This window comes from Halictus rubicundus, chromosome 15 (genome assembly GCF_050948215.1).
Source record: "Halictus rubicundus isolate RS-2024b chromosome 15, iyHalRubi1_principal, whole genome shotgun sequence".
Taxonomy (NCBI): domain Eukaryota; kingdom Metazoa; phylum Arthropoda; class Insecta; order Hymenoptera; family Halictidae; genus Halictus; species Halictus rubicundus.
The window spans coordinates 2,699,147-2,716,142 of record NC_135163.1 but is presented as its reverse complement, the minus strand read 5'-3'; the positions used below and the strand labels follow the sequence as shown (position 1 = coordinate 2,716,142).

Genomic DNA, 16,996 nt, shown 5'->3' with positions numbered 1-16,996 from the left:
CACTTGCCGTACCCCAAATAACTATGCGGACTCTGTAACATATTTCTAGCGTGTCCCAAGGTGCCTTTGACAAAGGTGCACCACTAAAAATCGAGTACGCCCAAATGAAATTCTCTGTAACCTTTGCAGCTAAACGTGAATCAGAGGCTACTGTCGATGAATATTAAAATGTACATATTGACTAACAAGTTCGAAACTGCGCCTGTGGTGGACCCTTTCGATTAACACATTCGCCGCTATCTCAGTCAGTGATAACCTAACGAGCATTTCCATAACAAGAGCAAAAGTGAAGGGACTAACAGTACTTAATAGATTGCAGATTTTATGCGTTTATCATAAAAATGAGATTTCCAACCGATTCGAGTGATTTGAAGAAAGAAAGAAATTTATATGTGGCTCTTGTTCCGTGCAATTTTTATTTTGCATAAAAATCCGCAGTCTAGTGCTTAACGATAATTAATGAACGCTAGGTTGAGTAATAAGTCCGTTCGCGTTTTTCAACGGGAACGTTGCTATATTTATATTGACACGTTGGAGAACTAAAATACAGTGATTTCTCTGTATATGTCGCCAAGACCTGGATGATAAATGTCGCGGGTTATACCCCGTGCGGGGCCACCAAGCTCGGCTATGTCTCTTAGACGATACTCGACGCTGCGCTGGCAAGACCCGTGTTGTTGACATATACAGAGAATTCTCGATATATGTCAACAACGCGAGTCTTGCCAGCGTCGGGGAGACATACTCGAGCCGTGTTATGGTTACGCTCCCCGGTGTCCAGGCCTCTCAGTGATTGGAAAAGTATCACTTTAATGTTATTTTTGAAACGCGCTACTTTATGGTAAATTTTATTATATCAAAATAAAATAGATTTGTTGCACATTTACTTTTTCAAAATGTAATTATTATCATTTTCATGCTCGAGGCCTCTCGAGCTTCTTGGCCCGTCACGGGGTATAACCCGCGATAGCGGGGATGATTCCGCGACGTTTATCATCCAGGCCTTGGCGACATATATCGAGAATTGTGTATACCTAGTCAATAAAATGTTCGTGTTTTTGTTATCTTAAGAAATACGTGTATCACGCGGGACACTAACCACTCGATTACTCAGTCTAATAGTTGTTACGAATAGCCGAACGTTTTGTGATTAGGGACGATAGCGAGGACGTGTTTGCATCTTGACGCTGCTGAGGCAGCCGTGAAAAGTCGCTGCGACGGCGAACGTGTTAGCCACTCGCAGCCGTGATTGAGGCCTGCACTTGTACGATTATTGTCACGTCACACAGACCCTACGATCTCGCCGGGAGAATAAACTGTGAAGGTACTCTCTCACGTTCATGCGAATCGTCCTAATGTCTGGCTATAGGCCTTAAATCGTGCTCGCAGTACCCCGGTGAGGAACACGCGGTCTAGCTCTGCGACGAGAAACGGAAAGCCGCAGGAGGCTCAGTCCGCGGCCGATCGGTCCGATCATCCGGATCAGCAGGATCAGCCGGACCAGCAGGAAGCGGACGCCTCGTGCTCGCAGAAGACAGCTTCCGGTTTCCAGAAGATGGCCGCCGCGGGCAACTCGAAAACCGCCGTGAAATTCGAGTCCGACGACACGACCACCGCCAGCGAGACGAACGCGAACATGATGATGATGAAGAAGAAGAAGAACTTCAGCAAGAGAACGTCCAGCGCAGTACGGGCCGGCACGAACACCGCTGCCAACAACAGCAACAACAATAACAACAACAACAACAACAACCCCGACAATCCGGTCGAGAATATCAGGAAGCAGCTAGAGAAGCTGGAAGACCTCGGCGACCAGCTTCCTAGCAACGAAACGGCCTACACCTTGCGATATCCTTTCCAAGACAAAGGTGAATGTTGAAGAATGCCGTCGAGCACTCCTCCTCTTCGTCCTGTTCAGTTCTCCGGTTGCGTTCGATAGCGTTTGTGTATGACGCATGAGTTATTTTCTAGTCGATTAACATCGTTAGTACTTTAGCCTGTACACCCAACGACTACTTTTACGGCTTCCGAAGAACGGCTTCGATTTTTATCAACTCGACAGCTTTCTTTTCCTTTCGTGCTCGTCCGTTTATCAAGTTATTTTCTTGTTACAGCCTAGTGTGATTTTGCTCGTTGATTTTTTACGTTTACGAATATGGTATACTTCTTTATTCCCCCAGGCATCTATAGACTTTACTTTGGCTAACAGCTTACGCTCCTTCGACTCGCTCTCGTAAGTGCACCTCTCTTTTCTTTCACCTTATTGCACCGTGTTCGCTTCTCTCTCTCTCTCTCTCTCTCTTTCTCTTTTCTTCCTTTCCGTTGTCTCTTCTTCTTTCTTTTTTTCTCGCACGTCACACCGTTTTCGCGAAGCTTTTCCGAATTCGAGGGCTCGCCTAGACGACATCGAAAAGGGTTCTGCTCGATTTTCTAGCACCGGCGAACGCCTCTTCGGAACTGGAATTCTTCCGGCACCGTATCCACGTCGAGAGGGACTCCGTGAGGAGGGCGCAGGAGGCGCTCCGAGACCAGGAGACCGCTTTTCAGGGACGGCAGAGGGCTTGGAAGCAAAGCAGCGCACGGGCGACCCTAGAACAATTAGTTCAGGTACATCCTCGAAGAGAGCATGCCGACATTTTCCCACTTTCCCCTGAAAACACATACCCTCGACACTTCGCGTTCTTCTATCGGCCTTCGTTCGCAATCAGAAGCATTAAAGGCTCGATACAGGCCATCGGTCTGCTCACCGTCTCGTGTAAACGCTGAAAAATTGCTACATTTGCGGGACTAATTTTCTGTAGTTTTAATTACGAGCGGACTGATACATACAGTGACGAGCAAAAGTGTAAACACACTTCGCTGGTTTTACATAGAACGTGATAATACAATCTATTTTTCAATTCAATGGTAATGCTTAGTTAATTTCTTAGTTAACCCTTTGCACTCGAGTGGTGACTCTGAAGCACCACTAGAAATATTATTGTGGCATTATTTCAAAGAAATTAGAAAAAATATTACAAAATATTTGTTACATTACAAAATTTCTATTTAATAGATTACTAAACATTTAAATATTATATGTAGAAATCGGATCGGTTTCGTGCGAATAATATGAAAATATTGCAAGACGGAAGAAAAATTTAGTTTTAGATTGAAAATAGCGCCGAGTGCGAAGGGTTAATTTGCTGAAGATGAAGTAGTATTTCCAGAAGACGGGGACCCTAAGCATACTGCAAAGATAGTAAAAACCTGGCCAGGAAATCAAAAGTTTTCTGTGATGAAGTGATCAGCACAAAGTCCAGATATGAACCGAATCGAAAATTTGTGGTCAATTGTGAAGAGAAGGCTAGCAAAATATGACAATCCACATTCAGGTATTCATGAATTGTGGAAAAGGACAGAACAAGAATGGTACAACATTGAGCCGGAAATGATTAAAAATTTAATAAATAGAATGCCACGCAGGCTAGAAGCAGTACAAACAAGTAAAGGAAAATGGACAAAATATTAATTTAAAGCTTTATTTCGACGAGCACAATTAAAGTGCAAAACATGTTTTGCAAACACGTATATTATTAATATGAACGAAAATAAACTGCTGTGTTTTGTTTATCCTATTCACTTTGTAATTATTAGTACGTAATCTTTCAATTGAAAAATAGGTTGTATTATCACGTTTTATGTAAACCTAGCGAAGTGTGTTCACACTTTTGCTCGTCACTGTAGTCTACATCGGACCTTTGTTCCCCTTCCTCAGGGGGAGAAGAGGCGGCCGCCATTTCGGTGCGTCCAAGGAGGATCGGGTATACCCGGTGTCCCTAGGCTACTGGGGAGATGGCCCGAACACAGTGGCCAGGTTAAGACTTTCCCCCCACTCTACCTTCCCCCTCTACGACTCCATTCCCCCACGCTTCCGCCACGGGCCGGTCACGTGACGCGTTTCGCAATGTCCCACGACCAATCAGACGAACTCCCCGAAATCTGAAGTCGAAATAGCTTCGAGCGCAAAGGATTGATTTATTGTTATTGTTAGACAAGCTGGTGCGTCGACAGACGACGATTTCCGAATGGATTTTCCCCGGACAACGTGGCTAACGCGTTTATTGATGGATTGCAGGAAGAACGCGAGCTTTCAGATGTGGAAGTGAGTTTGCACCGTACGAAAAGTCTCCTCGGGGAGAAGGTGATACATTTGAGACACTTAGAGCAAACGCTGGAGAGAGTTGCCAGCGCAAGACGGAACGAGAACGACGCGACTTCTACAAGAAACGACGAATTAACTTTGAGCGATATGTCTAGCGCGAGCAGCGGTTTCAGCTCCACTGATCTGGGAACGGACACGTTTATAGGTGAGCGAACCACCGCGAGAACCTAGATCACTCCGTCCGCACTGTCACTGCGTCCTTTTTTCTTTCATTTCTCGTCATCGTTTGAAACGTCCTTGGTTCGATTCTGTTCGTTAAATCATCGTCGAGAGGCTTTCACACACGTCTGGCTTCAACGGCAGACAAGACGTTCCCGGTTAACGTTCCATCCGCACACATATTTATTTTTCGGTTTTGTGTCATGATCCCCCGTATTCAGACAAACCGGATCACTACCAGGAGTCGACGGAAATCATCGCAAGCCTGGAAAACCTAAACTCGGAAATACGTGAGATCTGGGGCGTCCTGAATAAACGACAGGACAGTAACGTGCCGCCGCCGCCGCCCCCAACTTTGATGTACTCTTATTTGCGATGGCTACGATTTCATCATCTCGCCGCGCAGCCGAACAATGTGCAAGGTTAGTGATCATACTCATCTCCCTTTATCCCCTTTGCTCATACACCATTCTCTCTCTCTACTCGTACACTCTTCTGCATGTCCTTACTGTACGTGCGACGTAAGCATCCCTGCCGCGAAAAATCCCTCCAAGGGATCACATGACGTCACGTCCCGAAAATTGCCCCAGCGGTGTACCGATAGTGGGGGTAAGTGACGTCACGGTCCGGACTGTAGAATTGTGATAGGCCCCCCACCCTCAGCACGGAACGCGACGTTGCTAGTTGGGATAGACTACACTATAGCTTCGTGACGTCACCCAGGTTCAGACTATAGCGTTCGCCCCACTATTTATCCCGGAAATCCCTTGATCTAGCAACGACGTAAGTCGATCGTTCCATTAATCTTAAAAGCATCGATACGTTCAATTAATATCAACAATTGAAAAGTATATTTGTGAAAGCATGTACGGCTGAAATTATAAAATTTAAATATATTTAAAAGAGGGTGTTTTTTATCTTCAACTTTAAGAGCCGTTTTTGCACCCCAAATATGGATCATTAATAAAAAATAATTAAAATCGACTTGCTAACCTCTGTAAGCACTGACAGCAGAAAAGTAGGATTTTATTTCGGTTTAAAAGAGATTAGTAACTTATATGTTTGATAAACTATTTGCACGCTGTTCGTTATATGAAAAATAGTCTAAACAAAGATTGTATTGTGTAAACGTGGATTTAAAACTAGTTGTTGTTATTTTGCTGTTTATTAATATGAATATGTAGGTCTCTTTCTTCACGCTTCTCCACCCACTCGTCGATTATTCTTCTTCTACACCCACACCCTCGTCCTTCACTAATAATATACTCTTCTCCCTCGGTCAACCATCATTGATTTCCTCCTTCTAACTATGCAACATCTGCTTCAAAACAGAAAAAAAATAGTACTTACTTAATACTCTTTATTAAAGGTTCAATGCCAAATGGAACCATCATTTTTCAAGTAATATGTTTCTAAACACAGTGAGGTATGCTAGAACGAAATATATGTACATATTTAGCATTTCTGTTCTAGCATGTGTCAAAGTATATATGTAGTTATAGTTAATCAGTTTCGAACCTACACTTTAGAGCAAACTTGCCACCCAGTACAACAACTTAAACGAGACACGTGTAAAGTAAGTCGTTAAACAAAGGCATGGCAAACGTAACTGTAAAAATATATCCCCTTAATAGAAATCCTACTCAATCGTACAAAAATGGAGGAAGAGATATCACAGTTGGTCTCCGAAGGACGAAACCACTTTTCTTAAACGTTTGTTACAGTAATATTTATTCGAGCGTAGCATTCTAATTTTATTGACAAGAAATTAACTAACCATGTTAACCCTTTGAGGACAAGTGCGGAAATAATAAGAACCTGAAGCTGGAAATAAATAATTCAAAAGATCAGTACATATATTTCTTGTTTTCCAGGTGTTTAAGACCTTCCCTGGAGAATTCAGATTTTTCAGAAAAATATTTTCGGGTGTTTTAAAAAATCCTTGTCTGCAAAGAGTTAAGTCGATCGACCGTTCGAGAGCGCGGCATTAACATAGTTTCTATTTTTGCAGGAACGTTTGGTACTCCGAATATACAGTCAAACATCCTGTCCCAACTGACAGCTGCGCAACCACCGACCACCGCCACGCAGAACATAGTCGCCCAATACGGTCCTAACAGCGGTTTCACGACCAGTGTTGGCACCGTTGAGAAAACCACCTCGAACCTGATGGAACGAACGTGGAATTTGAGGGACTGGCTACGACAAGCCCGTGTCGAGAACACTGACCTGATCACCCCTGGGCAGGCGACCCTCTGAAGAAGAGCCACTAGTATACTAAAGAGCAAAAATTCGTTTCCAAATGTCGACCGCTGACAGAACGATGTCCTACACATCGGTGATGCGAACTAAAACCCCATCGAGCTGTTTCGTGTATACCAGATAGTCTGTGCGTGTGTGATTTCGTGGCAAAATTTAGATCACTTTGGAGGTTCTTTAAAACGGTGTTAATCAATATAGAAATCGAATACATTAGACCAAGCCTGGGCAACCGATCGCTCAGGGCCGCCCCACTACAGCGCGAGAGGGGAAGGCGAGCTCGTACTCCCCTCTCGCGCTCGTGGTGGTGGGGGTAGCGTCTCGAACGTCGGCAACACGTGAACAATCAGTCGCCCAGGCCTGCGTTAGACTTTAAGAGAGATAGAAACGCCTATCGTTATAGTAGGTCGGGATTCGTGCAAGGATTACGTTCCTGATGACTGTCAATCGCGACATTCCCATCAACCGTTCCAAATAGTTTTAACCAAGTATAATCGTTTCGTTGAAAACTGCGAGGAGATTTAGGCACCCGTTTCGTTACCGTAGTGTTCTGTGCACGTTCTCGAAACTAGATGCACACAGCGACCCTCTTAGCGGACTATTACATTGAATTGTGTAGAGCATTTAATGAGCAGTAAGGTGTTTCTATGAGATGTTTGTCGGTTTGAGTCGGTCAATTTTATCTACGAATTAGAATTTAGCGACTTCCTGAACGGCTACAGTCAAATTTCTACAGGGTCTCCCAAAATTCAATCAACACCGTGGGTGGTTCATGTCGCTTGAAATGACCTCAGGAACCACCCATTTCACCGAGTTGAATTTTGGGACAGCCTGTATAAATACGAATTATCGTCATTTGAGTTGTCAAACCATCCGCCATCGACGACCATCTTTTCGATCAGTAAATTAGAGTACGTTTGTTCCACGCTTCGTTTGATTCGTATACCTAAGAAGTGTAAAATTTTATAAGAATTGTACGTGGATTTACAAGAAAACTCTCGCTGCTTATTAAACTCCGGCAGCGTGTTTTGTATATTCGTACCTGTATAAGTTAGTTGTTTATTTCACGGGCGAATTATACTGACCAAAAATCCGCATCAAGTCATTTGGAAGCGAGTTTCCTGTCGATCGTCGTTAGGATAAGTCTCGAAATCGTGCTCGTTCCGGCCTAGGCCGGTCAGAAAAGCCTCACATCCGCTTGTTCCTAACGAGTTCTGTTCATCTCTTCGCTGAACCAGCAATCAAGACTGCAACACGTGCGTGTACATCGTATACGCACAAATATCGTCATGATTTCCGGACGGCTACTTGGAGAAAAAGAAAGTAGCCTTCGTGTTACGACATTCAGAGTTCCGTGTGTCCGCGCGACACTTGTAAACCTCGGTTCACGTAGCGTACCTTGAAACAATCTCTGTACCCGAGCATTCTGCTCGACGACGCCACGAAAGTTGCGTTTCGTTGCGTTCGTTTCGCCCAGAAAAAGTGTCTCAATGCAGAATGATGAATGAAACTTCACTGGATTCGCCAAGTTTGAATGTGGATAAGGGAACAGAACGCGTGTGCGAGTGATTTCCCCGTGAAACGTATAGTCTGATCGACCGAGTCGGGAGCCTCGACGCGCCTGCGCTGTCAGGTGACGCAAAGGGGAGGAGCCTGAGCCGCGTGCTCCTCCTCCTTGCCACGTCGCGCTGCGCTATTGGCTCTAGTTATGCTTTATCAACAATTTGTTGGAATTCTATTTAAATTAACTATTCAAGTTCGCGTTCTTTTGAATCACTTTTCAAAGAATTTTTTAACCAATTCGTTTTGAGATGCTCCGGAATTTCTCGTGAACGAGAATTGGAAGTGAATCAATTTACTGTTTACTGTAGATGACGTATATCTATTGTCGAGTGTTGTGACACATTTTGACGTGTTTTGCGTTTAAAGTAAACCTTTTCTTTCAGGATTTTCTGAAATCCTGGACCTACTTTTCGACGAGCACAAGTCGAATAGAGTGTTAATGACAATTTGACTCGGTCGGCCAGACTACAGGAGCTTTCGGGCGCGTTCTCTTGTAAATAAGAATTCCTCGGTGCCCGTACGCGTCTCGGTACGGTTCGCTGGTTCCTCCTCCCGACAGTCTGTTGATCCTTTATATATATTTTCGAGAACGATTTTTCCGCGTGCGAGCAAGAGGAGACTGTAATTGTACGTATCTCTCTCTCTATATATATATATTCTATACACTTACTACGATACACGTATATCCAACACTTCGAATCGTTTTGCGTAAACGTTGACCGCGTTCGCCGCGGGAAAGTAAACGCGGGCTCTTCGAGGCGCGAGAAGCGGTCGCGAGGCTCGTCCCTCTCGCCACCTATGTTTCCCGAACGCAGAATGTGATGCAGCCAATCAAAATTATTTGTAAAGAGACTTATAAGACTTGGGATCGACACGATCCTCTTCGACAGCTTCTCGAGCTTCGAATCTCGGCCGCGTGACGAGACTTCGCTCCGTTTCGCCACGACACACGTCTCTCGATTGCCAAAGTTTCGTAATTATCGACACTCTTAATCATAATCACACGACGCCGCGCGTACTACGAGTATTTACAGGGATAGGTAGAGGCCGGTGTAATGCCAAAACGTTTCTGGCCCGACCCGACGACCCAGAGGCGATTCGATTACTCCATCGTGTACCGATCAAGGAATGTTTTTAGTGGTTTCTAGCGATCTTCGGACCCTGAAGCATGTATCTCGCAATAATCCTGATCTCGTTAGATGTATAGTGTAGCGCGACCGATCATTCTCTATACTGGAACGCGGGAGAGTATTCGTTGGATTGCCGATCACCTCCTCGCGTGACATCTCGTTTTTCACGTAGTTGTTATTTGAGAAATTGTTCTTTGTTGTTACGGTCGTTGATACGTTCCGTTCGATCTTGTTCCGTTCGAGGATCACCCTGCGACCGTCGATCGACGTTCCCGATCTGGCAACGTCGATCGAGGCAGCGGGTCGCCATTTTGTATCGGTAAAGGGTAATAGCGATAGACAATTTTTTCGGAATGATCGATATTCCAGATTGTAGAGATTTTCTATTAGCACCGTCCTTGCGAATCGTACAAGTATCTTCCTCGTAAACGAATGATATTACGTCCGACTGTTTTGCGTTTGTTCTATCGTCCACTTCGGAACGCTATAGTGCGGAGCTCCCTCTCTTGTATAGCAACGCCGTTCGCGACCGGCGATTATTATAGAGCAGACCTCGGCGAACCGATTGCTCGCGAGCTGCCGAGCCGCTACCCCCACTACCGTGCTCCGACTGGCATAAGCGCGAGAGGGGAATACAACCATACTCACTAACAAGCAAGGCAGCTTCGGTCGTCGGCAGCTCGTGAACAATGAATTGTCCCAGGCCTGTCATAGAGGATCACGAACGCGATTTTGTTCCGATCGTAATGAGGATGGGAGTCGAAAGGGGACGAAGAGGGAGTACCATACGTTACGGATAATATATTTTATAACTTAGTTACGTTTTCATGTTACGTCACTCCATGTTAAAGCTCCTCGCACAACAAATCTCGCGAAAGCGAACGCGCTTTTGTCATCGACAAAACGATTTCACCGAAGACGATTCACGCCGATGGACAACGCGTTGTCTGTACGGATCGAGCGAGTCGATGTTGTTTCAGTTGCGAGGGACTCGTCCATCCTGGTGATGGTTGGAACTGTGATGAGTGTCGCCAATAATTCATTATTCGGTCACCGGAGAATTTTGTTTAAATAATAAACGACGAGCATGCTCGGAGAGGAGTTGACTGAGATTCGATCGTTTCTTTTCACTTTTTCGTTCGACGACAAGCACGTGTATGATACGGGAGGCATTACGACGTACAAGATTCGATAAATTAATTTTTGGACTACCTTGTATATTCTGTAATATAGTATATATTTGTATGGACGCAAATATATATGGTCTATAAATGATTACTTTACTCGCAGACGATTTATTCTCTAACCCCCGTTAATATCGTTCTGTACGAACGTACTGCGCCTGGCAAAGTTTAAAAAATTATTGATACTGTTGCACTTTTACCAAAAATAAAATTATAAAAAGGACAAACATAAAAATTATGGAAGTCTTTAGTCAGCTTCGCATAGCATCAGAGAAGACAGAAGGATTTCTCAAATTTTCTCATTTTGTATTTTATAAAAAGGACAGACATTAATGCAATGAAGAATATGTCCTCCTTGTACGTATGCGACTAGTTTCAGCAATGTGCCATAGTATAATCATGAATTAAAAATATACTGACAGACGCTTAATTTATCTGATCGAACACATTTTGCCGAAGGTGTACCATAACGATTATTAAAATGATTTTTCTGAAACCGTACCCGCATTTGTCTTTCCGTTTGCCATGCCTTCAACGGTAGAGCTATGTCCATATTGAAACAACCACCAGCAACAATTAGTTGACATTGCGTGTCTCTTGAAAAAATTGCCGCTTTTATCGAATAGAAAGAGAAATAAAGAAAGCCTTCAGTGTCGAAGTTACACTTTCCGTTCCAGCCTCGTGCGAATCGAAAATAATTTAGGTGAAAAGCGGTTCGGCGTCGGATAAGAAATTCTTCGGAAATTCCACGAGACTTATTGACCCCTTTCTTCGCCGACTTTTCAGCAGATAAAGTTAAATAAACTGTAGCCCGCCTCGATAACCGCTGCTAAGAAAATAAACTGCAGTCTGCGTGCGTGTGCTCGCACTGGTCGCTGTTTTCCTCGAATTTATCCTTGCTGGGCAGCCAGGCGGTCATGCGACGGGACTCGTCCGGAACATTGTTCTTCAGATAATGCTGAGCAGCCCTTATCACCGGTGAGGTTTTGCACAGTAATAATCGCACGCAAGCGGCATCCACGCTATCTATCCTTTCCATCAACTGGTTGGGCAGTTCTTCGCTGTGTGCTTGCTCGATTAATTTCTGAATCTTGAAAATAGTAGTCTTTAAATATCATTCGACACTCTAAAAGAACCGATAAATTATCTGAACTTGTTAATATTAGACGGAGCGAAATAATATTCGAATTTTTTCGCTTTATGTTTTGAAAATTATTTTTCTAATTTTGATTGCTTGTATTGCATCCAACTTTAAAGCTTATTCATTAATCTAGCTATATTTATATGTTTCTTTCGGACACGCATTTTTGAGACACCCTGTACACTCACTCTTTCGTTTTTGCTTTCCATGATCATGCTGGCTGGATTCCAGTTGGAAGTGTCGTCCTCGTCGTTCGAATCCCTTCCGATATTTTCCTTCGGCGGTTTCAATTCGAACAGCGAACTGATCTGGGAAAGTAGACGCGAACTTTGTACCTTGACACTCTACTGTTTGTTATTTGACGCCTCGACAGCTCGGCACATATTTACCATTTGCGCAAGAAATATGACGCTGTTCACAACGATCGCCGTGACTTTCTGCGAGTCCAGACCGATCATCCGAAAAAACGCTGTCATGACGTTCGAAGGCACGAAACCTCCCTTCTCGTTCTGCTCGTCCTCCCCTCGTTTTTCTTTTTGTTTTCGGCCCAAACTTCTGGCCACCAAGTCAGCAATGTCTTTTGCTGTTTCTAGGTAATTCGTTGCGTACTCCAAACCTGCTTTAATCTTGTCCAGCACTCCTGAAATGTATGGGAAACACGCAAGTGTTTTCTTCTCATTGGACAAATAATGCGATATCCTCGATACAGTATTTAGGAGAGTACGGTAGAACCTCGATCGACGCACGAAACGGGACCGAAAGTGCGAGCAAAAGTTGTGCAGCGCTTGACTGACTTCAAGGGGGATCCCTCAATGGTGGGGAAAAAATGTTGACAGTTACAGTAGAGATCTCGCCGACAGTTACGGAGAGAATACTAAATAGTGACTCGTAGTGTCCATCTTCTTTTCCCCACCATCAGTTCCAGAGCTTTGAATAACTGGTGGTGGGGATCGTTAGTATGCAACGAACGAGGATTCCGTGCAATCAACGAGCGAGGTTCTACTGTACTGCAAATTACTGTGGACGATTTAACACCCTGAGTGTCGCACGTTTGATCGTATATCCAGATTTAAAAATTTCTTTCCAACTTTATCTCTGGTATACTCACTGTATCGATTAGAATTTGCAAAGTGGAAAATTCAAATTGATACTCGGTACAACTTAATTTTTGTTTCCTTAACACTAAATCTACCAAGTATAAAACATATACAAGTGAAATATCTTATAGAAGAGAAAAGATTGAATTTACTTAAACTTTGTACGATTTTCATCATAATATGTGCTTAAATAAAGAAGTCAATTCAGTAATTTCCTATGAAAACGCTTTCATAATTTCAATAATTATGAAAAAGAAAACCGGTCGCTTTGGCCGTGGTAGGTTTAGTGTTAAATAAATTACTTTGATTTTATGGAATCTTCGGGGTTGCTGAATTGGCAGTCAAAGTGTAGTTTACAATTCTCTTGAACTTGCAAGCAAATTTAATAGACTCGAACGGTCAGCGTTGAAATAAATTTTCAAGCCTGGATGAACAATTCCGTCGCTCAATTATGGTTTGAACTTGCCATCCTTCTGTTGCAAGGAGTCGGCAACAGAGATTCCCAGGACACAGATCAAGACGCAGAGAAATTTTCGCATGATGCCTCGGCCGGGCTTCCAGCTGAACTGAAAATCATTCTCGAGGTGTTCCTAACGGGTGTTAATTACTTATTTCCACCCCGTTGAGCACTAACGTTACCGTTCACGCCACGGTGACCTTCTCGCTTTGTCGGCCAACCACGGGAAACTAGATCTCGCGATTCGGAGGACAGTTGTGTCTCCAAGTAGTACGAAAACTGTCCTGCTTCAAGGTAGGAAGAACTTCTGCGAGTTTCGCGAGAACAATACTAAAAGCGTTGGCTACTCGGAACAGACTTGAATATGGCAACGGGGTAAGAATTTCCGTAGCATAATTTCGGCGCTTGTGTTGATTGTTTATGGAACGCTCTCGACCCCGTCGGTTTCAGAAACACCAGCAGCGGACCACTCATTTCTGCGGCATTCATTTTATTCGTGTTATCTTGTTTAAAAGTCGCGTCTGCGAATCGGACGACTTTATACGCGGACGAGGCTCGCGGTCTCAGCGAGTTGCCGATGAGCGAGCTGATTCACATCAGGTCTTCGCTCATGGACGAAGAAGGTAAGTCAAAATGTCCTGATAATTAGTCGAATGTAGGGTTAGACCGAGTATGACTTTCGTTTTCGGGCGGAAATTACAAGTTAAAGAGATATTTCAAAATACTTTCTCATTAGGACCGAATTCTGCTTATAAGTATGCATTAGGGTGGTCCTGAGCTATAGGGGTCAACATTCCATTGAGATTTTTTAGTTTCACCCCCCCCCCTAAATTGTGAGCTTCGGTGAGAAAATGATTCAAAAACGTTTAATAATATTCCCAAAATAAATATTGAAATAAATATAGTTTTAAATAAAATTTTAAAACGACAAATTTTTAACAAATTCTGCACGCATCGTTTTCTCACCGAGTCTCATAACTTAGGGGGGTAAGATCAGAAAGCATCGAAAGTCGACAAATAAGGACCACCCTAAGTTGTGCATCTGTGACATAGTCGCAGGCATAGTCGGCCGCATCTGTTACAGACAAGTGGCTTCGAGTCTTCCCCCGCACACCTTCTCCACAAAAACCTAACCCAAACCAAGCCAGCATTCGAACTTTTTCCTTGCTAGAATAAAATTATTCGCAATTTTATATAGTGAAATTCGTAGATGTGTAAATACCAACTTTTGTTTCCAACATTTAAAGAAAAATACAATATATTTTGTGTCTCGTTTAAGTGTCCGGGGATACCCGCCTCTCACCTACGAATTAATTGATAAAGTTCGAAATTTTAAATAAATTTTTTATTCGAACCTTTTCCTTGCTAAAAGAAAATTATCTGCAATTTTATATTTTGAAATTCGTAGATGTCTAAATACCTACTTTTGTTTCCAACATTTAAAGAAAAATACAATATATTTTGTGTCTCGTTTAAGTGTCCGGGGATACCCGCCTCTCACCTACGAATTAATTGATAAAGTTGGAAATTTTAAATTTTTTTATTCGAACCTTTTCCTTGCTAAAAGAAAATTATCTGCAATTTTATATTTTGAAATTCGTAGATGTCTAAATACCTACTTTTGTTTCCAACATTTAAAGAAAAATACAATATATTTTGTGTCTCGTTTAAGTGTCCGGGGATACCCGCCTCTCACCTACGAATTAATTGATAAAGTTCGAAATTTTAAATAAATTTTTTATTCGTGCGTAGTTATATAGATATTCTTGAAATTTTCTGTGCGCTTTCGGGCATTCTTTATTTCCGCGTTTGCAGACATCTTCGAGGACGACGAAGCATCGAGCAGAACGTTATCCGTCTCGCTGCCAATGGCGCTTCCCTTGAAGAGGAACGCGAAGAGGAACAACGAGAGGCCGTTGAGACGATACGGCGAACACTACGAAGAGAAAGGAAAAGGAGATACGAAAATCTCAAAAATATTCCAGCTGGCCGTAACCGCGCTCTCGTTCCTCGCTTTCGGCGGCTATTTGCTCACGCTCATAATAATGGCAATTCGCCGAAACTCCGGGGGCGGGAACAACGGGAACGTGATCGTTCTATCGGTAAGATCTGTATATTATTTCTCGAAGCGTTCGCGCAACTCATTTTCGATCCATAATTTTCCGTGTAATCGATATTTCCCGAAACTGGATTCAAAATTTCCGAACGAAATCTACACGTCCAAACAAAACAGAGAAAACGTCCTGAAATTCATCAAATTCGCATGGGATAAAATCTACATAATGATACAGGGTGTCCCAAAAATGGTGTGTTTCCTTGAAAGGGACGATTCCTAAGGTCATTTGAAACAACTTTCTCCTTTACGAAAATGTTCTCCGTGGCTTCGTTCAAGAGTTATTATCGAGAAATACGGACCAATCAGAGCGCGGCTATAGCTGGCTGAGTGCGGCGTTGGCATTGGCCGAGCGGGAATCCGTCTGCTGTAGCCGTGCTCCGATTGGTCCGCGTTTTTCGTTAATATCCACTTAACGGAGCCGCGGGGGACATTTTCGTAAAGGAAAAAGTTATGTCAAATGACCTTAGGAATCATCCTTTTCAAACAAATACAACATTTTCGGGAAACCCTGAATAGTCAGATAGAAATTTCTTTCTGTAATAAGTTTAGTAAAATGAGAATAACTTCTTTAACGAAGTTAAATCAAACAAGGGTTATGTTATCACAATTTAACCCCTTGCCCTACAATATCGAATCATACTCGTGATGAAGATTCCGAACAAAGTCTAACAAATATGTATGTTATTAATAGACATAACTCATATAGGCATACAATAGGTATAAATTGTCCCCTTTTTTTAAGGAAATTACGAATTACAAAAAAGTTCTAGTCACTGAAATTAGTCGTAGTGCGAGGGATTAAATACTAATATTAAAATTCTTCACGGTGCCATTGGAAATTGAGATTTCCCTTTTATAAGAGTTTAATGAAGGTTCGTAACAGCTTTTCGTCGAAATCGAACGATCCCGGTCTTTCTTGATACGGTCTCGGAAAACATGCGCCGCTGTTGGAAAACAAACTCCGCGGCGCCGCTGAGAGTTGCGTGAAAAATTACGTCATTTTCCTGAAACGCGGGAAATGTTCCAATTCGAAGTAGCCCGGCGGCTTTGATTCGAGCGGACTTCTGCGTTTCAGAATCTGCAGGGACTGCAGAACTACATGCGGCCGAAGCGGAACATCTTCGATCCTGCGGAAAATAACTTCGAGGTCGAGAAACTCTATCAGGGAATGATCATGTTGTCGCGATCTTACGCGATATACGAAACGCGAAAATGAACATTCACTACAAAATTATCCTTTAAAAATTGTCAAGAAAATCTACACGGTTGAGGGGGATCCATGAAATTTCAGTAGTCTTCGTTTACGGAGAAACCGGAAACGTTAGTGAAATTAAGTGATTTCTTAACACTGAATTTACCAAGCACGAAACATATAAAAATGAAACGTCTTATAGAAGAGAGAATATGTGTTTCAATAAAGAAGCAAATTTACTAATTTCCTACGAAAACGTTTTTATAATTACAATAATTGTGAAATAGAAAATTCTGACAATTGGTAGATTTAGTGTTAATATTTTGACCTCGAGTCTGCAATAATTTTAACACGTATTCGATAAGTACAGTAACACAAAATGAACCGTAAATGGAGACTATGATTTTCCATATACATATAATTTTTACCACAGATTATAAAAGCACTTGTATGAATAAAAATATACTTTTTCACTTAGAATGGCTCCGAAATAT

At 42.8% G+C, this 16,996-nt stretch overlaps 3 protein-coding genes across 6 annotated transcripts in view; 2 read left to right on the top strand and 1 right to left on the bottom strand.

Annotated features, from left to right (window-relative positions):
• Cep164 (centrosomal protein 164) overlaps nt 1-10,593 on the top strand; it is a 33,137-nt gene extending 22,544 nt beyond the window's left edge. For 2 of the 4 annotated variants that reach the window (XM_076801502.1, XM_076801501.1), the window contains exons 7-11: nt 1,390-1,868; nt 2,435-2,607; nt 4,118-4,349; nt 4,585-4,785; nt 6,375-10,593. In XM_076801502.1, coding sequence (XP_076657617.1) covers nt 1,390-1,868; nt 2,435-2,607; nt 4,118-4,349; nt 4,585-4,785; nt 6,375-6,622 — 1,333 coding nt within the window. In that variant the 3' untranslated portion in view covers nt 6,623-10,593. The remainder of the gene's footprint in view (nt 1-1,389; nt 1,869-2,434; nt 2,608-4,117; nt 4,350-4,584; nt 4,786-6,374) is intronic. The other 2 variants (XR_013083529.1, XM_076801503.1) reach the window with 2 other exon arrangements.
• Nucleotides 10,594-11,222: 629 nt separating this feature from the next.
• On the bottom strand, nt 11,223-13,276 carry LOC143361347 (uncharacterized). Its single transcript, XM_076800682.1, has 4 exons — nt 13,204-13,276; nt 12,030-12,280; nt 11,829-11,948; nt 11,223-11,589 (listed from the first exon to the last, which is right to left on the bottom strand). The coding sequence occupies exons 1-4, from the start codon at nt 13,274-13,276 to the stop codon at nt 11,329-11,331; spliced, it is 705 nt and encodes a 234-aa protein (XP_076656797.1). The 3' UTR covers nt 11,223-11,328.
• On the top strand, nt 13,209-16,563 carry LOC143361420 (uncharacterized). The gene is made up of 4 exons (XM_076800792.1): nt 13,209-13,569; nt 13,645-13,817; nt 15,010-15,296; nt 16,386-16,563. Exons 1-4 carry the CDS (start codon nt 13,559-13,561, stop codon nt 16,524-16,526), a joined length of 612 nt encoding a protein of 203 aa, XP_076656907.1. The 5' UTR covers nt 13,209-13,558; the 3' UTR covers nt 16,527-16,563.
• The last annotated feature ends 433 nt before the right edge of the window (nt 16,564-16,996 follow it).